This window comes from Rhinoraja longicauda, chromosome 2, assembly GCF_053455715.1.
Source record: "Rhinoraja longicauda isolate Sanriku21f chromosome 2, sRhiLon1.1, whole genome shotgun sequence".
Taxonomy (NCBI): domain Eukaryota; kingdom Metazoa; phylum Chordata; class Chondrichthyes; order Rajiformes; family Arhynchobatidae; genus Rhinoraja; species Rhinoraja longicauda.
In genome coordinates this window covers 50,924,366-50,949,367 of record NC_135954.1, presented here as the reverse complement: position 1 = coordinate 50,949,367, position 25,002 = coordinate 50,924,366, and the positions used below count along the sequence as shown (strand labels likewise).

General features: G+C 42.3%; 1 protein-coding gene across 1 annotated transcript in view; it reads right to left on the bottom strand.

Annotated features, from left to right (window-relative positions):
- Positions 1-1,376: 1,376 nt before the first annotated feature.
- frrs1l (ferric-chelate reductase 1-like) overlaps positions 1,377-25,002 on the bottom strand; it is a 29,722-nt gene continuing 6,096 nt past the window's right edge. The window contains exons 4-5 of the mRNA XM_078418939.1: positions 19,400-19,646; positions 1,377-10,867 (exon numbers count right to left, since the gene is read on the bottom strand). Of these exons, the coding sequence (XP_078275065.1) occupies positions 10,695-10,867; positions 19,400-19,646 (420 nt within the window). The 3' untranslated portion in view covers positions 1,377-10,694. The remainder of the gene's footprint in view (positions 10,868-19,399; positions 19,647-25,002) is intronic.

Below are 25,002 nucleotides of genomic sequence, written 5' to 3'. Positions count from 1 at the left end.
CGACGTCCCAACCACCTCACACTTCTTTGTATTAAATTTCATCAACCATTCCTCCACCCACCTGGCCAATCGATCCAGATCCTGCTGCAATCTTTCACAACCATTTTCACTATCTGCAAAACCACTCACTTTTGTATCATCAGCAAACTTGCTAATCTTGAAATGGTTGGGTTTAGTTTAATATTGTTGTCACGTATACTGAGACAGTGACAATAACTATATGTGTTATTGCTTACACGCTATATCAAAGCTATACGCTATATCAAAGCATACTATTCATGACTACAATTGAGTCATATATAATCAAGTCATATATAAAAATAACAGTGGTGTAAAGAGAAAAATACCGGGGTGCAGAATATTTTGTTATGGCGACACGGCTTCAGAGAAAGTGCAGATTAAAAGAAGTGCAAAGGCTGCAATGAGCTGGTTACAAGATCAGGACTTTACCCTTGACCTATGAAAGGACTGTTCAGTAGCCCGACACAGCGGAGAAGCTATTTATGAATATGGTGGTACATGCTTTCAAGCTTTTGTATCTTCTGCATGACAGAAGTGGTGAACAGAGGGAACGACTGGAGTGTAAGTGAATCTGCAACCCAGTCAAGATTTAAAAAAGTAGACAACCTTCATAGTTTCTACTGATATTAATGTTAAATTATAATATTCAGTTAATTACAAAATGAGGAAAAGTAAATCCATGAGATTTAAAATTAATAGAAATTTGGGGGACAGGAATCTCAACATGTAGTGAGATTCTTTAAGGAAATCATTCGAAGTAACTCCTTTTCATGCAAAGGTGCCTAATGTTTTTGCGAATTCTTTTCAATTCTACATAAATATTTTCATGTTAGATTTTTTCAAATTTCAAACTGGAGGCAAAACATCAAGTACAATGGGTAATTGTCTTATTCGTTTTATAATTATACTTTTCAAATCAACATTATATATATTCAATTATTAAATTGATAGTTACCTACTGAACGACTTTTGCATTTGAAAACTGAAACAAGTAGGTTTTAGATAAAGGTACAAGGGATGAATGATTGATATTGGCTTCACAAATTTAAAAAAATCTTCCTTTGGAAAGCAATACCCATAGTTTGAAGTTTGTTACAAACTGTTTCTAATGCACAAACAATGCTTAGATTTTGTTTTACAGCTCTTTTTGCATTAATAAAATAAAATATTCACCTTTCAAATCATACTTTGCACTTCTGTTTAAATCAGTACCATAGAAATTATAATCAATTTAATTGTAATGTGCAAACGTTATATTAGATAGATTCTGACACCATTGATTAGATTTCTTACCCCACATAAACTTAGGATCTTTCTGCTATAGTTTGTTTCCATAAGCATCTAATTATGAGCTCAATTTTCTTCAACTGTGGTCATCGGGTCCACCAAATTTATTCAAGGTATTTGTGCAATATTGACATTTACATCTTAAGAGTAATGAACAAGTTTGCAAGTATCAGTTGTCAGTGACATACAATAACAATATAATTTTGAATGAAAATGAATGGACATGGAATGGAAGAATAGAGACCAAATGCAGGCAGATATACAGTTTAAATGGGCATCAGGGTCAGCATAGATATTGTGAGGTGAAAGACCGGTTTCTGTCTCGCCCTATTCAAAATCACATGACAAAATTATTGTTTGGTGTCTCTATGGATTTTTATAGCTATACATTATGCTGTTAAATACATTAAGTTTGCACTGAGATAACCCTGGGCTATTGTATTCACTGGAGTATTTTTGATGAGGGAGTAGATTGAGTTGATGATGGTATGACCACAGAACTATTCATCAGATTACCACGGGCCACAATTTCCTCTTTCTTAGTTGTGGAAATAAAAAAATAGCCATTGCTAATGTGTGTGTTTACTTGCTTTTGCAAGTTTGCTCGCATCCGTCTTTCTGCATGGTACATACAGATGAGAAATATCCATTTGAACACTCGGCCATCTCCTGTGTGGTCACACATAGACATCCTGTTGATCTTTAAGTGGCCCTTTTCTCTCCGTGGTTACTCTTTGCACTTAATATAGAAACATAGAAATATAGAAAATAGGTGCAGGAGGAGGCCATTCGGTCCTTTGAGCCAGCACCGCCATTCATTGTGATCATGGCTAATCATCCACAATCAGTAACCCGTGCCCAACTTCTCCCCAAATCCCTTGATTCCACCAGTCCCCAGAGTTCTATCTAACTCTCTCTTAAATTCATCCAGTGATTTGGCCTCCACTGCCCTCTGTGGCAGAGAATTCCACAAATTCACAACTCTCTGGGTGAAAATGTTCCTTCTCACCTTTGTTTTAAATGGCCTCCCCTTTATTCTAAGACTGTGGCCCCTGGTTCTTATAGAATCTCTTTGGATTTTCCTTTAGCTAAGCTGACAAAGCTATCTCATACCTTTTGGCCCGTGATTTCCTTCCTACTCAAGGATTCACTTGTCACTGCCTGACATATGTCTCTTTTTTTCTGGACTAGAGCCTCAATATTTCTTGGCAACCAGTTCCCTGCTCCTACCAACCTTCACCCCTCACTCTAACAGAAACATGATAGCTCTGAATTCTCCTACTTCACTTTTTTTAAAACTCTCACTTGCTAGACATCTCTTTATCTGCAAACAGCCTCTCCCATTCAACTTTTATTTTTATTTTTTGTCCAAAGCCATCTGTATTGTAGCCTTTTCAACTAAAATGAAGTTGTGTGCTAATAGTCCCTAAGTTAAGCACGCAGGCTTCCTTGGAAAAATAATTAGATGCCTTGGAAAATAATTGGGCTCACTTGGAAGAAATAGTAAATCATGAGGTCTCTGGTCATGCAACTGCAAGCGCATAAGAAAAGACAAGCTTTTCTTCCCAGAGACATCCAAAAAAGGATACCTAGTTTTAAATCTATAGTTGACTGTAATTTATAGTTTAATAAAGAAGCGTGGGCTTATTGAGTCTATATGTGCATGCTGTGTGTGAGCTCATGGACTTCTCCTAGAAGCGGGATCGTGCTTCTCACTTATTTAAGCTTTTACTAATCCTTTTACCATATTTCACTATACTTTAATAAACTTAGTTTATATCCTTGAAGTGTTCTTTCTCTGTCATTTATCTGAATCCTTAAAATCTGCTTGTTCAGTCAAAATTAGCTAGCCCCAATTTAGGACTTCAACTTTCCAACCAGTTCTGTCCTTTTCCATAATTATCTTCAAACAGGGCAACATTCTGGTGAATCTCTTCTGCACCCTTTGTACAGTGAGTTGAGTTGAGTATAGTTTATTGTCACGTGTACCAAAAGCTTTTGTTGCGTGATAGACGATCATGCAATGATAGATGATCCAAGATAGTCCAAGGGTCTCCAATGGGGTAGACAGTAATTCATAATTGCTCTTTAGTTGTTGGTAGATGGCAGGGGGGAGAAGATGGATTTCTCAGGGTGAGACTCATCCTTGATTATGCTGCTGGCCTTGCTGAGGCAGCATGAGGTGTAAATTGAGTCAATGTAAGGAAGGTTGGTTTGTGTCATAGTCTGGGCTGCGTCCACAATTCTCTGCAATTTCTTGCGGTCTTAGATGAAGCTTTTCCCAAACCATGCTGTGATGCAATGATAAAATGCTTTCTATGGTGCATCTGTAGAAGTTGGTGAGAGTTGTTCGGGACATACCAAACTTCCTAAGCCTTTTAAGGTGTGCGGTGACCAGAGATGCACACAATACTCTTGATGTCATCTAATCAAAGTTTTGTATGGCTGCAACATGACTTGCTAAATTTTATACTCCATGCCCTCACTGATGATGGCCGACTCTTCCATATGTTTATATGTATATCACACACAAGAGATATCCCAGCTCTGGTCCTTGTGCACCGCCACTAGTCACAATCTTCCAGTCAAAATAACACCCTTATATCGCTATCCTCTGATCTCTATGACTAAGCCAATTCTGAATTCAGCCTACCATGATACATAGATCTTTTGCAACTTAATCTTGTGGATCAGCTTATCACAAGGGAGCTTGTCAAATGCGATGCTAAAGGTCATATAGAAAACATCCATATCATATCATATCATATCATATACATACAGCCGGAAACAGGCCTTTTCGGCCCACCAAGTCCGTGCCGCCCAGCGATCCCCGTACACTAACACTATCCTACACCCACTAGGGACAATTTTTACATTTACCCAGCCAATTAACCTACATACCTGTACGTCTTTGGAGTGTTGGAGGAAACCGAAGATCTCGGAGGAAACCCACGCAGGTCACGGGAGAACGTACAAACTCCTTACAGTGCAGCACCCGTAGTCAGGATCGAACCTGAGTCTCCGGCGCTGCATTCGCTGTAAAGCAGCAACTCTACCGCTGCGCTACCTACCCACATCAATCATCTTTGTTACTTTCAAAAATCTCAATTAAGTTTGTGAAACATGATCTTCCAAACACAATACCATGCTGACCATCCCTAATAAATCCATGTCTTTGCAAATAAATAATGTTCCTAAAAATCTTCTCCAATAATCTCCCCACTGCTGATGTTAGGATCACCTGCTTATAGTTTCTTGAAATATCCCTATTAACCTTCCTTAAATAAAAAGAACGATACTAATTCTTCTCCAATAGAGTGATACAGTGTGGAAACAGGCCCTTTGGCACAACTTGCCCACATCGGCCAACATGTACCATCTATCCCTCCAAACTGGTCCTATCCATGTACCTGTCTAACTGCTTCTTAAATGTTGGGATAGTCTCTGCCTCAACTACCTCCTCTGGTAGCCTGTTCCATACATCCACCACCCTTTGTGTGAAAAAGTTACCCCTCAGATTCCTATTACATTTTTTCCTTTCACCTTAAACCTATGGTCCTCAATTCCCCTACTCTGGGCAAGAGACTGTGCATCTACCCGATCTATACCTTTCATTATCATACTCCTCTATAAGATCACCCCTCATCCTCCTGTGCTCCAAGGAATGAGTCCCAGCTTACTCAACCTCTGCCTAAACCTCAGACCCTCTAAACCTGGCAACATCCTCATAAATCTTTTCTATATCCTTTCCAGATTAACAACATCTTTCGTATAACATCGTGCCCAGAACTGAATCGATACTCTAAATGTGGCCTCACCAACATCTTATACAACTGCAACATGACCTCCCAACCTCTATATCAATACTCTGCCTGATGATGGCCAATGTGCCAAATGCCTTTTTGACCTGTGACTCCACCTTCAGGGAGCTATGCACCTGCACTCTTAGATCCTTCTGCTCTACAACACTACCCAGAGCTCTACCATTCACTCTTGTGCCAAAGGGCCTGTTTCCATGTTAGACTTCCCAAAATGCAACACTTGACATTTTCCTGCATTAACTTCCATCACGCATTCCTCAGCCCACTTGACCAATTGATCAAGATCCTGCTGCAAATTTTCACATCCATCTTAACTATCTGCAAAACCACCCACTTTTGTATCATCTGCAAACTTGCTAATCTTGCCGTGTATAGAAACATAGAAAATAGGTGCAGGAGTAGGCTATTCGGTCTTTCGAGCCATGGCTGATCATCCAAAATCAGTACCCCATTCCTGCTTTTTCCCCATATCCTTTAATTCCGTTAGCCCCAAGAGCTATATCTAACTTTCCCTTGAAAACATCTAGTGAATTGGCCGCCACTACCTTCTGTGGAAGAGAATTTCTATAAGATCCCCTCTCATCCTTCTAAATTCCAGTGACTACAAGCCCAGTCGACCCATTCTTTCATCATATGACATGGTGACCAAAGCTGAACATAATATTCTCAGACTAGTATAATCTGTAAACTTGCCAAATCATGCCTTGCACATTCTCGTCCAAATCATTGATATAGATAAGAAACAGTAACAGTAATGAACCCTGAGGCACTCCACTAGTCACAGGCCTCCAATCCGAGAAGTAACTTGCCATCATCACCTCTGCTTCCTTCCATGAAGCCAATTTTCTATCCATTCAGCCTTCTCTCCTTGGATCCCAGGCGATCTAACCTTCCAGAGCAGCCAACCACATGGAACCTTGTCGAACGCTTTACTGAAGTCCATATATACATCTACAGCTCTGCCCTCATCGACCTTTTTGGTCACGTCTTCAAAAAAGTGAATTCGATTTGTGAGACACGACCTCCCATGTTCAAAATCATGCTGACTATCCTTAATCAGCCAATGTCTGTCTAAATGACTGTATATCCGATCCCCCAGAATACCCCCTGGTAAATTTATAACTACAGATGTTAAGCTCACTGGCCTATAGTTCCCAGCATTTTCCTTGCAGCTCTTCTTGAATAAAGGCACAACATTTGCCACCCACCAGTCTTCCGGCACCTCTCCTGTATTTAAAGACAACTGGTAAATTTAGGGATCTTCAGGCTTGTGCCTAAAGATCTTGGCCAAAACACTAGAAATCTCCAGCCTTGCCTAACTCAGTATCCAGGGATAGATTCCATAGGGTATGGGGACCTACCCATTTGAAAGTCCTCAAGAGACCCATCACCACCTCCTGAATATCAACATATCCCTCCCCTACCTCACATCATCGACACCCTTCTCCTTGGGATTACTGGTGCAAAATACTCATTTTTGTACCTCTACCACTTCCTCTGGTTCCAAGCATAAATTCTCTCTTTTGTCTTTGATTGGACCTGCCCATTCTCTAACTATTCACTTGTTTTTATTAAATGTATAAAATGCCTTGGGGTTTTCCTAAATTCTACTTGCCAAGAACATTTAATTTGCCATTTAATACCTTCCTTATTTCTTCTTTCTTTCCTGCTTCCTTTATATTCCTCAAGAGCCTTGTTCAATTTCAGCTTTCTAAAGCTTACACTTTTTCTTTTTTGCTAAACTTACAACATCACATTTCATTTAAGTTTCCTAAATTCCAGGTTCATTGTAGTCATCTCATTGTACATGACATGTTTGTAATCTGAGCCATTTCCAATGCTGTTCAAGAAGCAGCATAAACTAATCATTTTATTAACGTCATCATTTGACTTCCTTTATTATTTTTAATAGCGAAGGAGGCTGGGCAAGATCAACAGCCTCAATACTGCCAAAATATAGTACAAAGCAACTTAATCTAATCTTAAAATTTCCAATATCTGGATTTATTCTATTAGAGTTATTCCCTTTGTTCTATCCATCCCTCACCTACATTCGCTGCTGCCATTTTTTCTCTCTTCTGATGAAGCGTCTCAGACCTGAAAAATTAATTATTTCTCTTTCCACAGATACTGCTAGTTTATTCCAACACTTTGGATACCACTAACATTAAAAATTCATTGAAGTGAAAAACAATCCAAGTAATCAATTAAATTATCAATCCTCAAAATAGCTGGTGGATACACAGCCGCTGATAATCAATAAAATATTAAAATTAAAGACCGAAATAAAAACGACTCACAGAGGAAACTATACATCTGATATGGGCATAATCTTTCAGTGAAATAGGAATGCAGATCAAGGATAGCTGGACTGAAAGGCCACCAATAAGTAGGAGATTACATTCATCAATTTATTAAAAAAGAATGACCTTCGCCAGGAAATTAAAGGATTAATATATTGACATCCCTCACCTAGATATAATCCTTCACACATAGTTACTTTTCATTTTGAACTTTCGTGATGAATTAGGTACCTAACATAAGTGTTCATTCAATTAAGGTTCCAAGAAAGAGTGGACGGATTTCTAAATGAAATGAATGTATTTTGCAGCAAAACATCAAAAGCATATCATGAGGGAGTTCCCATGTATGTGCCCAAAGATCCCAGGTACAAGGACCAAATGACTTTTCTTCCCAAAATCTGGGAAGCAAACAGCATTATCATGCATTATAGATATGATATTTATAAAATTGTAGTGAAGTAGAAATGTAAAAAACTTAAGAAGATGTAGATCAAGTAAGACATTAAATATTAGATGTGGAAGAATAAAATTTAATTTCTCATGTGATCCACATCATTTACAGATTTTCTCTGCCCTCTTTGTGTCTAGATATGGAAAATACCCATAATTTCTCTAATGCTTTTCAAAATGGCACTGCTTAATGCCATATTTTTTTAATAGCTGCAATTTTGCATTTGTGATTTTGGACAAAGATATGACATCCTTTACAGTAGTTGGTTGTTCTGGGACCTAAACACTAGGCCCTGGGTTACAGTGGTATAGATTCCACAGCAAGAATGATTAAATTTCAATACTGCCACTGGTTTTTGTTTTACTCAAAAGTATAATATTCTTAGATTTTATAATTACATCAGTTGAATCGTTCTAATGAGAACCTTTGGGGAAAGCCCCCCGAGAAACATAACATAATGATTGTGATTCTATTGATGATTAGTTTAACGTGAATATTCTTATGAGAGAAATATTCAATCGGTTTTGGATTTTCTTTTACAATTGTTCTGCTGGCTATATTATCCTTCATATTGGCTAAAAGCTTGGACTTTTGTTTACTGCAATTTGAATTCTCTACAAATAAATAGTGATAAAATACTTTAAGTTTAGTTATTTACACAAAATTAATAAAACTTATTTTGTACAAACATTCCTACATTTTGGGCACAACTCAGTGTTTAAAATGACAACATCTGGTACAATAGGATTTCAACAAACCCTGTAAAATAAAAATATCCCACAAAGTACAAGTGCAACAATTAAATTAGCAATTGCATAGCATGTTAGCTAGGAAATCACGTTCACAGTAACAGTAGTTTTTCAGGTATACAGTGCCCTCCATAATGTTTGTGACAAAGACCCATAATTTATTTATTTGCCCCTGTACTCCACAATTTGAGATTTGTAATAGAAAAAATCACATGTGGTTAAAGTGCACATTGTCAGATTTTAGTAAAGGCCATTTTTATACATTTTGGTTTCACTATATGGAAAATACAGCTGTGTTTATACATAGTCCGCCCATTTCAGGCCACTATAATGTTTGCAACACATGGCTTCACAGGCGTTTGTAATTGCTCAGGTGTGCTTAATTGCCTCCTTAATGCAGGTACAAGAGAGCTTTCAGCACCTAGCCTTTCCTCCAGTCTTTCCTCCAGTCTTTCCATCACCTTTGGAAACTTTTATTGCAGTTTATCAAAATGAGGACCAACGTTGTGCCAATGAAAGTCAAATAAGCCATTATGAGACTGAGAAACAAGAATAAAACTGTTAGAGGCATCAGCCAAATCTTAGGCTTATCAAAATCAACTGTTTGGAACATCATTAAGACGAAAGAGAGCACTGGTGAGCTTACTAATCGCAAAGGGACTGGCAGGCCAAGGAAGACCTCCACTGCTGATGACAGAAGAATTCTCTCTATAATAAAGAAAAATCCCCAAACACATGTCCGGCAGATCAGAAACACTCTTCAGGAGTTAGGTGTGGATTTGTCAACGACCACAGAATTCTTCATGAACAGAAATACAGAGGCTACACTGCAAGATACAAACCACTGGTTAGCTGCCAAAATATGATGGCTGGGTTACAGTTTGCCAAGAAGTACTTAAAAGAGCAACTACAGCTCTGGAAAAAGGTCTTGTGGACAGATGAGACAAAGATTAACTTATATCAGAGCGATGGCAAGAGCAAAGTATGGAGGAGAGAAGGAACTGCCCAAGATCCAAAGCATACCACCTCATCTGTGAAACACGGTGATGGGGTGTGATGGCCTGGCATGTATGGCTGCTGAAGGTACTGGCTCACTTATCTTCATGGATGATACAACTGCTGATGGTAGTAGCATAATGAATTCTGAAGTGTATAGACACATCCTATCTGCTCAAGTTCAAACAAATGCCTCAAAACTCATTGGCTGAGACAATGATCCCAAACATACTGCTAAAACAACAAAGGAGTTTTTCAAAGCTAAAAAATGGTCAATTCTTGAGTGGCCAAGTAAATCACCCGATCTGAACCCAATTGAGCATGTCTTTTATAAGCTGAAGAGAAAACTGAAGGGTACTAGCCCCCAAAACAAGCATAAGCTAAAGATGGCTACAATACAGGCCTGGCAGAGCATCACCAGAGAAAACACCCAGCAACTGGTGATGTCCATGAATCGCAGACTTCAAGCAGTCATTGCATGCAAAGGATATGCAACAAAATACTAAACATGACTACTTTCATTTACATGACATTGCTGTGTCCCAAACATTATTGTGCCCTGAAATGGGGGGACTATGTATAAACACTGCTGTAATTTCTACATGGTGAAACCAAAATGTATAAAAATGGCCTTTATTAAAATCTGACAATGTGCACTTTAACCATGTGATTTTTTCTATTATAAATCTCAAATTGTGGAGTACAGAGGCAAATAAATAAATGGGTCTTTGTCTCAAACATTATGGAGGGCACGGTACATTCCTTGACACATGCAGCATGTGATGACTTCGTGATAGGCAAGGGTGCCCTCATATTCTGTCCAAATAGGGGCTCCCTATAGCCCCACCGATCAACCAGTGTCCCATGGATCTAACTGGGATTTGCAACTATAATTCCTACTTTTCACAAATAGTTTTCATTTGACCAATTCCTGATTATTATTCCAATATATTGTCATATCATACATTCACTTGAGGCTCCAATGCTAAATCTATTCTGAAAAAAAATTGCATTCATTTCATGATCAAATGCATTTTTCTATCAATATTTTTCCGCGACGATTTCATTAAGGAGTCCCCATTAATATGTAGAAAGTCAGAGCAACAATTAATAGCAGGCAGAAGGGTGAAGAGAAGGTTTGAAAAGCTGCAGAAGGCATGAACACATCTTCATACTTGTAGATGCTGACAACATCTTCAGATACTGGTGGAGAGTCAATGTCATGTCGAGTAATTGAACCTTTCAGGTCAAAATGCAAAAAGTGAACAATTAAAAAATCGGATAGAACTGCACATCATGTTTTAAATGCATTTAGTTACATTCAAGGGTATCATCAGGTAACTACATTTGATATTGTCTCTACAAAGAACTTTAATTAATTTTACACTCTCATTCTGATCAATCATGAATTTTTAAAAAACAAGATAATGAAGTGTTTCTCCATAGTAATGTGGATGATTTTACACTTCCTTGTAAAATGTCCACTCTATTCAGTGAATAACAAATACTGGACTTTCCAGCAACATCCACGTGCCAAGAGATTTTTTTTTTAAATCACTCAGATAACAGTTTCTATTAAAGCAGAAAATGGTGGCATGGTTCAGCAGGCCAGGTAATAACTCTAGAAAGAGAATAAAATTAATGTGGATACAAGAAACTGCAGATGCTGATATCGTGAGCAAAAAAAATGGCAACCGACAGGCGACGTTTCTGGGTTGGAACCCTTCTTTAGTCTGAAGGCAGCTCCTGACCTGAAATATTGGCTGGTCATTCCCTCCACACACATTGCCTGGCCTGCTGAGTTCCTCTTGCACTTTGTTCTTTGCAAAATAATTCATGTTTCGGGTCCAAGCACCATCATCAGATTCTTGACCGTTTTTCTATTTGTTTTTTGAGTGTTTTCCACATTTGATTTTATTTAATTTTTCCAAAATCTACATGTTGGTAGATATTCAACTAATTTCAATTACTTAGTTAAACAATATAATGGTAAATTAAATATTGGAAACTATGCACTGCCTTGGATAAGGAAAGTAGGATATAATGACTAAATGTTATAGGGTTGCCCAATACTGTCCTTATGCCCTCAATCTTTCCCTTAAAACAACTAATGCCCTTGTCAGAGATGTTCAATTGATTAGTTGAGAACATTTGATTATAATAGATATTAATAGTCAGATGGCAATGTGTAAGGGTTAACATTGGGTAAGCAGATATGTGGGTGCTATTGCAGGAGTGTAAAAGATTCCAGCTTGGTTATATTGCTGAGGCATCCTGTTTGTCAGCATGTAGCACGGTTTATGGCTGATCCATCCTCTGATATCAACAACCGGCGTTTAAAGCTTTGATGTGTTAAGAGGAACATCTTGCCATATGGACTGCCCTTTGTTCCCAAAAATGGAGAGGTCACGATGGACACGGAGGACACGGAGGTCCCGAAAGACACACAAAGATTTATAGGACATTGTAAACTTGACATATAAGGCAGCGATGGAAAGGTACTGGCACATGTATTATGGGTATAAAATGTGTGTGAATCTGAGTTTTCGGAGAGAGAGGCTACACTAGCTGCCTGAGCGTTTCTGAACGCTCTGGTGCCTAGGCTCTCTCCCACATGGATGAGTAGAATAAAGAGGTTAAACGAATTTGGTTGTCTGACTGTTTATGTTAATATGTCACGAACTACAACAAATGCAGAAATGAATCAACAGGTTATGAAATTATTTACATGATGACAAGTAATGGTACTGTTCTGTTACATTTTAAAGATTGGTCATTTATCAGTAATCAGCTATTGTTTTTAAACCATGGTGATATGGGCTTTTCGCTAATACAAGTTGGTATTTATTTTGTGTGATTATTTTTCATTATGATTATACTGTGGGCAAGCAAAACTAATATGACTAATTAAAAAGGAAGTTCTAATCCTTAAGCTTGTAATGGGCAAGATACAATTGTTAAAAACATAATAGCTGTAGTTGTACAGCAACAGGAAACTAGTGTGTACGAAGGAACTGCAGATGCTGGTTTAAATGAAAGATATACACAAAAATCTGGAGTAACTCAGCAGGACAGGCAGCATCTCTGGAGAGAAGGAATGGGATGCTGCTGCCTGTCCCGCTGAGTTACTCCAGCTTTTTGTGTCTACCTTTGGTTTAATCCAGCATCTGCAGTTTCTTCCTACAGATTTTGTCTGCTCCACTGCAAAATCTCCTCAAGGTATGTCTACTTTGAAGGAGTTCTCCTCCTCTCTCTAATGAGAGTTCTGCAACATCCTCTCTTGCTGCTATCTCTCTACATCATCGTCTATGTCTCCTTTCCCTTATCTCTAACTAGTCTGAAGAGGGGTCTTGACCCGAAATGTCACCCATTCCTTCTCTCCAGAAATGCTGCCTGTCCCGCTGAATTACTCCAGCCTTTTGTGTCTATGAACAGGAAACTAAGGGCAATTTACATAGACCAATTAACCTACACTTCTTTGGGATGTAGGAGGAAACAAAGCACCCAGAGAAAACCCATAGGGTCAGAGGGAGAATGTGCAAACTCTACAGAAATAGCACTCAAGGTCAGGAGCAAACCCTGATCTCTGGCGCTGTGAGGCAGCAGCTCCACCAGCTGTGCCATCATTTAATGGCATCTTTCTTAAAAACAGGGTATCCAACACTGACATAAATTTCCAGTACAGCCTCAACAACATCTTGTATAACTGCAACATAATGTCCCAACTTCTGTACGCATGTCACTGACTGATGAAGGCCAGTGTGCCAAAAGCCTTTTTCCCCCTGGCTACCTACCCATGATGCCATTTTCAGGGAACTATGTACTTGTTTGTACTCCTAGGTAAACACAAAATGCTGGAGTAACTCAGCGGGACAGGCAGCATCTCTGGAGAGAAGGAATGGGTGATGTTTTGGGTCGAGACCTTCCTAAATCCCTCTGCTCTGCAACAATCCACTGGGCCCTACCATTCACTGTGAAGGATATGTTCTGGTATGACTTCCCAAAATGCAACACCTCACACATTTGAATTAAGTTCCTTGGCCACTTGATAACCATCTTCACTATCCACGATACCACTGATTTTAGTGTCATCTGCAAACTTATTTATTATGCCTTGTACATTCTCATCCAAATGGTTGATGTAGATGACAAGCAGCAATGAAATGAGCACCCATCCCTGAGGCACACCAGTAGACACAGGCTTCTAGTCTGAAAACTAACCTTCCACCACCAAGCGCTGCATTCCACTAGTAAGTCAATTCTGTATCCAGTTAGCTAGCTAGATTCTATATCATCTACCTTTCAGAGCAGCCTACCATGTGGAATCTTATCAAAGGCCTTGCTGGAGTCCTTATAGACTAAGTCCATGATCCTATCTTTGTCAACCTTGTTTAATTTTTCAAATTCTCAATCACATTCGTGAGATAGTTAATGCAATGGACAAAACATTCAAACTATCCCGAATCAACCCCTGCCTTTCCAAATGCATACCTATCTTATTCTAGTAACCTTCCTACCACAGATGTTAGGCTTATTGGTCTATAGTTCCTAGTTTTTCTTTGCAGACCTTCTTAAATAGCAGGGTACAACATTAGCCAGTCTCCAGTCCTCTGGCACCTCGCCCATGTCTAACGATGATTCATATATCTCTATCAGGGTTCCTGCAATTTCTTCTCGAGGTTCCCTCAGTGTTTTTGGATATATCTGGTTAAGCCTACGTGAATTATCTACCTTCACTTCCTTGACTGTAATATGGCCTGTACTCAAGACATCTCTATTAACTTTCATAATCCTCATGTCCTTCTCCGCAGTGAAAGCAGAGAAGAAATATTGAGGACCTTGCCCATCTGCACACATAAATGATCACTTTGTTTTCTGAGAGGCCTAATGTATCTCGAGTTACATTTTTCCCTTAATATACTTATAACATCTCTTTGGATTCTCCTTGATCTTATCGGCCAGAGCTATATCTTGTGCCCTTTTTGCCCTCCTGATTTTCTTAATAAGCAGGCTCCTCAATCCCCTTTCCTTCTCCAGGAATAAACTTGATCTCAGCTGTCTATACCCGGCGCATGTCTCCTTTTTCCTAACAAAAGCCTCAATTTCTCACATCATCCAGGGTTCCTTGCATCTCATTTTCGAGACATCCCTTTGCCCTCAAACAACTTACTCGAATTAACTTTTGCAAATTCCTGTCAAATACCATCCAAGTTGCCCCAATTTAGAAACTTTAACTTGTAAACCAGCCTTTTCTTATCAATAATATTTAAAACCTATTGACCTTTAAACTTTAGAGATACAGCACGGAAACAGGCCTTCAGCCGACCGAGTCCGCACCGACCAACGATCACCCTGTACACTAAACACTATCCTACACACTAGGGACAATTTACAATTTTCACTGAAGCTAATTAACCTGCAACCCTGTACATCTTCGGAGAGTGGGTGGAAACCAGAGCATCTGGAGAAAACCCTTATGGTAACAGAGAGAATGTACAAACTCCGTACAGACAGCACTCATAGTCAGGATCGAACCCAGGTCTCTGGCACTGTAAGGCAGCAACTCTACTCCTCTGCCCCTGTGCTGCCACCATGGTTGCTGGTCCCAAAAGGCTGGCCCATTGACATTTCAGCAATGCTCTGCCCGATTCCCGAAGAGTAGGTCAAACCCCTCATTTTCCCTCGTAGGGCCTTCTAAATGTTGCATGAGGAAACTTTTATGAACACACTTGACAAATTTCACCCCATCTAAGCCCTTGGCACTATGGCAGTCCCTGTCTATATTGGGAATGTTAAAATCCCCAACCATGACACCCGTCTTGCAGCTGTCTGCAATCTCCTAACATAACACGGCAGCGCAGCGGTAGAGTTGCTGCTTTACAGCGAATGCAGCGCCGGAGACTCAGGTTCGATCCTGACTACGGGTGCTGCACTGTAAGGAGTTTGTACGTTCTCCCCGTGACCTGCGTGGGTTTTCTCCGAGATCTTCGGTTTCCTCCCACACTCCAAAGACGTACAGGTATGTAGGTTAATTGGCTGGGTAAATGTAAAAATTGTCCCTAGTGGGTGTAGGATAGTGTTAATGTGCGGGGATCACTGGGCGGCACGGACTTGGAGGGCCGAAAAGGCCTGTTTCCGGCTGTATATATATATGATATGATATGATATGATATTTGTTCCTCTGATCCCCATTGACTATTTGGGGGCTTGTTGTACAATCCTAACATGGTGATCATCCCCTTTCCATTTCTCAGCTCCATCTATAGCCTGAGTGATCCTTCAATTATGTAATCTTGGACTACTGCTGCGATATTTCCTTTAATAAATATAGCAACTCCCCCTCTGTTGTGCCAATCTTTTCATGCTCCCAACCATGCTCCTGCCTATCCTGCCTATTGACTTGCTGTCATTGCCTCCTGTACTCAGATCCAGTTTCCCACCTGCCTCACTACCACATTGGATCTCATCCCCCTGCCAATCAAGTTTAAACACTTCTGAGTAGCACTAGTAAACCTACCCTCCAGGACATTGGTCCCCCTCCAATTCAGGTGGAACCCGAATTCCTTTGCCTTTTACAGTTTACAGTTCACCTTTGCCTCACAAGAGATCCCAATGGTTCAATAATCTGAATCACTGTATCCTCAGCCTCACATTCACCGGTCCTATCTTCCTATTCCAATCTTAACTTATACTTCTAAACTTTGCACAAAGGAAATAATAATCAGTCTATTGGTTAAAATATGAAAATTTGATTTATAAATATACCATTTTGTATTAAAATAGCTGAGAGTGTTTAGTGCTGACAATGATTTTTATATTCAAGTCCCTTGAAAGGATGTAGTCAGAAAGGGGAGTTGAGGTAGAAACTAAATCATGATCTCATTGAATGTCCTACTCATGTTTCTATTTCTTGTGTTATTGAAATAGCCACTTAGTAACAGCTGATACTGATATATTATAGGAGCATTAATAATAATAATAATAATAATGCATTACATTTATATAGCGCTTTTCAAACACTCAAAGACGCTTTACTGGGATTTCTAGAACATAGAGAAGTGAATAAATAGATAAATAAGTAAACGAACAGAGAAAGGAGACAGAAGGTGAGGTGACCTTCAGTGGTTGAAGGCAATGCTGAAGAGGTGAGACTTCAGTGATGTTTTGAATGTGGTGAGTGAGGAGGAGTCTCTGACGGTTTGGGGTAGTGAGTTCCATAGGGTGGGAGCAGCGATGGAGAAAGCCCTGTCCCCCCAGGATCTGAGTTTGGTCCGGATGGGGGGGACAGGAGATTGGCAGCAGCAGAGCGGAGGGTGCAGGTGGGAGTGTGCCTGTGGAGGAGGTCAGTCAGGTAGGATGGGGCCAGGTTATGGAGGGCTTTGTAGGTCATGAGGAGGATTTTGTATTGGATTCTCTGGGGGTTGGGGAGCCAGTGGAGTTTGTAAAGGACGGGGGTGATATGGTCACGGATCGGGGAGTGGGTGAGTAGACGGGCAGCGGAGTTTTGAATGTATTGAAGTTTACTGATGATTTTTGAGGGTGAGCCATAGAGGAGGCTGTTGCAGTAGTCCAGACGGGAGGTGATGAAGGCGTGGATGAGGGTTTCTGCAGCTGTGAAGGAGAGGGATGGACGGAGACGGGCAATGTTTTTGAGGTGGAAGTAGGCTGTCTTTGTGATGTGTTTGATGTGTTTGTCGAAGGAGAGGGTTTGATCAAAGATGATTCCAAGATTCCGGATGTGAGGGGAGGTGGATACTGGGAGACCATCAATATTGAGGATGAAGTTTTGGGTGGATTTGGTGAGCGTTTTTGGACCAATGATGATGATTTCAGATTTGTTGCAGTTGAGTTTGTCTAAGATAACTGGTAGTGCCTACTCTGCCACTGTTGAAATTATTTTTACAAGCAGTACTGCCTGAAAAAGTGACAACATTAAACAATGTAAAACAAATTGAAGAATAATGAATGCAGTTATGTCGAGTCACAGTTGGAAACAGGAAGATCATTAGGACATAAGAAAATAACTGCAGATGCTGGTACAAATCGATTTATTCACAAAATGCTGGAGTAACTCAGCAGGTCAGGCAGCATCTCGGGAGAGAAGGAATGGGTGACGTTTCGGGTCGAGACCCTTCTTCAGACTGATGTCGGGGGTGGGACAAAGGAAGGATATAGGTGGAGACAGGAAGATAGAGGGAGATCTGGGAAGGAGGAGGGGAAGGGAGGGACAGAGGAGCTATCTGAAGTTGGAGAAGTCGACGTTCATACCACCGGGCCGCAAACTGCCCAGGCGAAATATGAGGTGCTGCTCCTCCAATTTCCGGCGGGCCTCACTATGGCACTGGAGGAGGCCCATGACAGAGAGGTCAGACTGGGAATGGGAGGGGGAGTTAAAGTGCTGGGCCACCGGGAGATCAGTTGCGTTAATGCGGACCGAGCGCAGGTGTTCAGCGAAGCGATCGCCGAGCCTGCGCTTGGTTTCGCCGATATAGATAAGTTGACATCTAGAGCAGCGGATGCAATAGATGAGGTTGGAGGAGGTGCAGGTGAACCTCTGTCTCACCTGGAAAGAATGTTTGGGTCCTTTGATGGAGTTGAGGGGGGAGGTAAAGGGACAGGTGTTGCATCTCGTGCGGTTGCAAGGGAAAGTGCCCGGGGTTAGGGTGGTTTGGGTAGGAAGGGACGAGTGGACCAGGGAGTTGCGGAGGGAACGGTCTCTGCGGAACGCAGAGAGGGGAGGGGATGGGAAGATATGGCCAGTGGTGGGGTCCTGTTGTAGGTGACGGAAATGTTGGTGGATAATATGTTGGATCCGCTGGCTGGTGGGGTGGAAGGTGAGAACGAGGGGGATCCTGTCCTTGTTGCGAGTGTGGGGATGGGGAGCAAGAGCGGAGCTGCGGGATGTAGAAGAGACCCTAGTGAGAGCCTCATCTATAATGGAGGAGGGGAAGCCCCGTTTTCTGAAAAACGAGGACATCTCGGAAGCCCTAGTGTGAAACACCTCATCCCGGGCGCAGATGCGGCGTAGACGGAGGAATTGGGAGTAGGGGATAGACTTTTTGCAGGGGACCGGGTGGGAAGAAGTGTAGTCCAGATAGCTGTGCGAGTCGGTGGGCTTGTAATAAATGTCCGTCACTAGTTTTTCTCCTGTGATGGAGATGGTGAGGTCCAGAAACGGGAGGGAGATGTCAGAGATAGTCCAGGTATATTTAAGGGCAGGATGGAAATTGGAGGTGAAGTGTATAAAGTCAGTGAGTTCTGCATGGGTGCAAGAGGTAGCACCAATGCAGTCGTCGATGTAGCGGAGGTAGAGTTCGGGGATGGGGCCAGTGTACGTCTGGAACAGGGATTGTTCGACGTACCCAACAAAGAGGCAGGCGTAGCTAGGGCCCATGCGAGTGCTCATAGCTATGCCTCTGGTTTGGAGGAAGTGGGAGGAGTCAAAGGAGAAGTTGTTGAGGGTAAGAACCAGCTCTGCTAGGCGGAGGAGAGTGTTGGTCGATGGGGATTGGCTGGTTCTACGGTCGAGGAAGAAACGGAGGGCTTCGAGACCATCCTTGTGGGGGATCATTAGGACATATAGCAATACAGTCATCATTGCTATTAACAAAAATATTTGCCTCATTCAAATGATTGGCCTCATTTCAAAACATTTTAAACCGCTGATATAAAAATCAAAAATATTATTAATGGATGCATCTCTAGATTTATTATATTTAAATGGATAATAAAATCTAAATCCCTTTAAAATGATTTAAAATGTTGACGTACCTTGTATGGCAGGACCCCATGCAAATAAATAATACCAGCTCAAGTGAAGGTCAATAATAGTTTCATCTCTGGGAACATACACTGGTCGTTTAAATCGACAAGTGACTCGATTGTCCTCAAAAATACCTTCTTCATCCCTGGCTGGGTTTCTTTTTATTTCTTTTGCCCACTGACCAACATTATAAAAGTGCTGGATTCGAACTCTGCCATTGTCATCATGCACACAAGCCATTACATCATCACCTCCCTAAAAGAAAAAAGAAAAATCTTTGCATTAAACTTAGTAGAGAAACTACCACTATAAATTCGGCATTAGATCTATCCGTATGATGTTGATTGAAAGATCAGTAATGTTCACATCGATGTGAAAGGTAAGGTGAGTAAGGGATTAAAAGTATTATATATGAATGCGCGAAGTATAAGAAGTAAAGTGGATGCCATTTTCCTGCTGCCGGAGTACAAACAACGGATAGTACGGGAAGCGACAGTGACGAGGGACGTAAAGCGGTGGGCTGACCATTCAGAGGCCATGCTGCAAGATGCACTGAGCGAAGTCGACTGGAACATGTTCCAAGCAAGTTCCAGAGACGTAAATGAGTTTGCGGAAGCGGTTACGGACTTCATTGCCACAATAGCCGATACCATCATCCCCACGGTAAGGGTCAGTATCTTCCCTAACCAAAAACCCTGGGTGGACAGGTCTATTCGCGTGGCCTTGAATGCTCGCACCGCTGCTTACAACTCCGGCCTGGCATCCGGCAACATGGACGACTACAAGGGAGAGTCCTACCGACTGCGAAGGGCAGTGAAGGATGCAAAAAAGAGGTACCGGGACAAGATGGAGTCACAGATGGAGCAGCAGGACACCAGGCGCCTTTGGCAGGGGCTACGGACTATAACTAGCTACAGGTCCAGCACCCCCTCAACCGGAAGTGCCGGCTCCTCCTTAGCTGATGACCTGAACTCTTTTTACGCACGGTTTGAGACGGGTAACACCACCAGCTCGCCGTCTAAAAACAGCACCGAAGGGGCGCTGGCTAGCGAGGCTGGAGGGGGATCCACCGCCGGGGATGTGCACACATTCTCGGTGTCCGAGCATGAGGTGAGGTGGGCTCTGACGCGTGTGAACACGAGGAAAGCTGGAGGCCCAGATGGTATATCTGGGCGAGTACTAAAGTCTTGTGCTACTCAGCTTGCTCCAGTGCTCACCACAATATTCAACCTCTCCTTGGCAAAGTCCGTGGTCCCTGCATGCTTCAAAAGATCCATCATTGTACCGGTGCCAAAGAATGCCTCTCCAGCGTGTTTAAATGACTACCGACCGGTGGCCCTCACCTCGGTTGTCATGAAATGCTTGGAGAGGCTAGTCAAGAAGCACATCTGCGCCCTCCTTCCTCGCAACATGGACCCACTACAGTTCGCATACCGTCCGAACAGGTCCACGGATGATGCGGTCTCCCAGGTTCTACACACCGCTCTCTCTCATCTGGACAGCCAGGGGGGCTATGTGAGGATGCTGTTCATTGACTTTAGTTCAGCATTCAACACAATAGTCCCCAGCAGACTGGTTGAGAAGCTGCTGGAACTGGGGCTTAGCACCCCTCTGTGTGCCTGGGTCCTGGACTTTCTCACTGCCAGGCCCCAAGTGGTCAGGATGGGGGAACACACATCTAGCTCCCTCACCCTGAACATAGGATCCCCCCAGGGCTGCGTCCTTAGCCCCCTACTGTACTCCCTGTACACACATGACTGTAGGGCCAGGTTCAGCTCAAACTCCATCATCAAGTTTGCTGATGACACTGTGGTGGTGGGCCGGATCTCCAACAACGATGAGAAGGCCTACCGGGAGGAGGTGGCTGATCTGGCACTCTGGTGTCAGGACAATAGCCTCCTCTTGAATGTCACTAAAACAAAGGAGCTGATTGTGGACTTCAGAAGGGCTAAACATCCAAGGACGTACACGCCACTGGAGATAAATGGGTCTATTGTGGATAGGGTGAGCAGTTTCAAATACTTGGGAGTCCGCATCGCAGAGGATCTGACGTGGGCAACGCACATTGCCGCACTGGTGGGTAAGGCTAAGCAGCGCCTTTACCACCTTAGACAACTGAGGAAATTCAGAGTGTCGCTGAGGATCCTTCATTGCTTCTACTCTGGGGCTGTAGAGAGCATCCTGTCCGGCAACATTACAGTCTGGTTTGGGAACAGCTCTGCCCAGGACAGGATGGCCCTGCAGAGAGTAGTGCGTTCGGCAGAACGCACCATGGGAACTACACTCGTCCCCCTGCAGGACCTATACATCAGGAGGTGCAGATCCAGAGCAAGCAAGATCATGAGGGACCCCTGCCACCCCAGTAACGGACTGTTCCAGATGCTACGGTCAGGCAAACGCCTCCGCTGTCACGCTGTGAAAACGGAGAGGATGAGACGGAGCTTCTTCCCACAGGCCATCAGGACTGTCAACTTTGATAACCCCAGAGACTAAATTTTTGTCGACACTTTTTGTGCTATGTTTAGTAACTTATTAACTTTATTTATATGCTGTAACTGTAATTATTTTTGTGCACAACCCGCAGGCATTGCCACTTTCATTTCACTGCACATCGAGTATGTGTATGTGACAAATAAATTTGACTTAACTTGACTTGAGCTTGAGGCTCAGTTCGCGATTGGTAGATATGACATTGTGGGGATTACAGAGACGTGGCTGCAGGAGAATCGGGACTGAGAACTGAATATTCAGGGTTATACATCCGAAAGAAAGGACAGGCAGGTGGGCAGAGGAGTTGGGGTAGCTCTGTTGGTGGGGGTTGAAATTTAGTCCCTTGCGAGGGGTGACATAGGGACTGACGATGTAGAGTCACTATGGATAGAGTTGAGGAATTGTAAAGGTAAGAAGACAGTAATGGGAGTTATCTACAGGCCCCCAAACAGTAGCCCGGATACAGGGTGTAAGTTGCAGCTGGAGTTAATACTGGCATGCAACAAAGGTAATGTCACTGTGGTTATGGGGATTTCAATATGCAAGTAGACTGAGAAAATCAGGTTGGTTCTGGATCCCAAGAAAGGTAGTTTGTAGAGTGCCTCTGAGATGGATTCTTAGAGCAGCTTGTACTGGAGCCTACCAGAGAGAAGACAATTCTGGATTTAGTATTGTCCAATTAACCAGATTTAATAAGGGAATTCAAGGTAAAGGAACCGCTTGGAGGTAGTGACCATAATATGATTAGTTTTGATCTGCAATTTGAGAGGGAGAATGTTAAATCTGAAGTGTCAGTGTTGCAGTTGAACAAAGGGGACTATGAAGGCATGAGAGAGGAGCTGGCCAAGGTCGACTGGAAAAGGACCCTAGCAGGAATGACGGTGGAACAGCAATGGCAGGAATTTCTGGGCATAATCCAGAAGTTGCAGGATCATTTCATTCCTAAGAGGAAGAAAGATTCTAAGGGGAGTAAAAGGCAACCGTGGCTGACAAGAAAAGTTAGGTAAATGGCGGAAGAATTGAACAGGTACTTCAGATCTGTCTTCACGAAGGAAGACACAAACAATCTCCTAGATGTACTAGAGGACAGAGGATCTAAGGATACAGAGGAACTGAAAGAAATTTGCATTTGTCGAGAAATAGTGATGGGACTGAAGGCTGATAAATCCCCAGGGCCTGATGGTCTGCATCCCAGGGTACTCAAGGAGGTGGCTCAAGAAATCATGGGCACATTGATGATCATTTTCCAATGTTCAATAGATTCAGGATCAGTTCCTGTGGATAGGAGGGTAGCTAATGTTATCCCACTTTTCAAGAAAGGAGCGAGAGAGAGAAAACGGGGAATTATAGACAAGTTAGCTTGACATCGGTGGTGGGGAAGATGCTGGAATCAATTATTAAAGAGGTAATAATGGTGCATTTGGATAGCAGTAAAAGGATTGGTGCAAGTCAGCATGGATTTAGACAATAGACAATAGGTGCATGAGTAGGCCATTCGGCCCTTCGAGCCAGCACCGCCATTCAATGTGATCATGGCTGATCATTCTCAATCAGTACCCCGTTCCTGCTTTCTCCCCATACTCCCCATATCTTTAAGAGCTCTATCTAGCTCTCTCTTGAATATATTCAGAGAATTGGCCTCCACTGCCCTCTGAGGCAGAGAATTCCACAGATTCACAACTCTCTGACTGAAAAAGTTTTTCCTCATCTCTGTTCTAAATGGGTTACCCCTTATTCTTAAACTGTGGCCCCTGGTTCTGGACTCCCCCAACATTGGGAACATGTTTCCTGCCTCTAACGTGTCCAACCCCTTAATAATCTTATACGTTTCGATAAGATCCCCTCTCATCCTTCTAAATTCCAGTGTGAAGGGGAAATCCTGCTTGTCTAATCTTCTGGAATTTTTTGAGGATGTGACAAGTAAAATGGATGAAGGAGAGCCAATCGATGTAGTGTATCTAGACTTTCAGAAAGCCTTTGATAAGGTCCTACACGGGAGATTGGTGAGCAAAATTAGAGCAATGGTATTGGGGGTAGGATATTGACATGGATAGAGAATTGGTTGGCAGACAGGAAGCAAAGAGTAGGAATAAACGGGTCCTTTTCAGAATAGCAGGCAGTGGCGAGTGGAGTGCAGCAAGGCTTGGTGCTGGGGCCGCAACTATTAACAATATATATTAATGATTTGGATGATGGAATTAGAAGTTACACTAGCAAGTTTGCAGATGACACAAAGCTGGGTGGCAGTGTGAACTGCGAAGAGGATGTTAGGAGGTTGCAGGGTACTTGAACAGGTTAAGTGAGTGGGCAGATCCATGGCAAATGCAGTATAATGTAAATAAATGTGAGGTTATCCACTTTGGCGGCAAAAACAAGGAGGCAATTATCTCAATGGTGTTAGATTAGGTAAAGAGGAAGTGCAATGAGACCTAGATGTCCTTGCACACCAGTCACTGAAAGTAAGCGTGCAGGTGCAGCAGGCAATGAAGAAACTTAATGGCATGTTGGCCTTCATAACGAGAGGATTTGAGTCTTGGAGCAAAGAGGTCCTTCTGCAGTTGTATAGGGCCCTGGTGAGACCACATCTGGAGTATTGTGTGCAGTTTTGGTCTCATAATTTGAGGAAGGATGTCCTTGCTATTGAGGCAGTGCAGCGTAGGTTCACGAGGTTAATCCCTGGGATGGCGGGATTGTCATTTGAGGAAAGATTGGAAAGACTGGCCTTGTATTCACTAGAGTTTAGAAGGATGAGAGGGGATCTTATAGAGACATATAAAATTATAAAAGGACTGGACAAGCTGGATGCAGGAAAAATGTTCCGAATGTTGGGGGAGTCCAGAACCAGGGGCCACAGTCTAAGAATAAAGGAGAGGCCATTTAAAACTGAGGTGAGAAGAAACTATTTCACCCAGAGAGTTGTGAATTTGTGGAATTCTCTGCCACAGAAGGCAGTGGAGGCCAATTCACTGGATGAATTTAAAAGAGAGTTGGATAGAACTCTAGGGGCTAGTGGAATCAAGGGATATGGGGAGAAGGCAGGCACAGGTTACTGATTGTGGATGATCAACCATGATCACAATGAATGGCGGTGCTGGCTCGAAGGGCCAAATGGCCTCCTCCT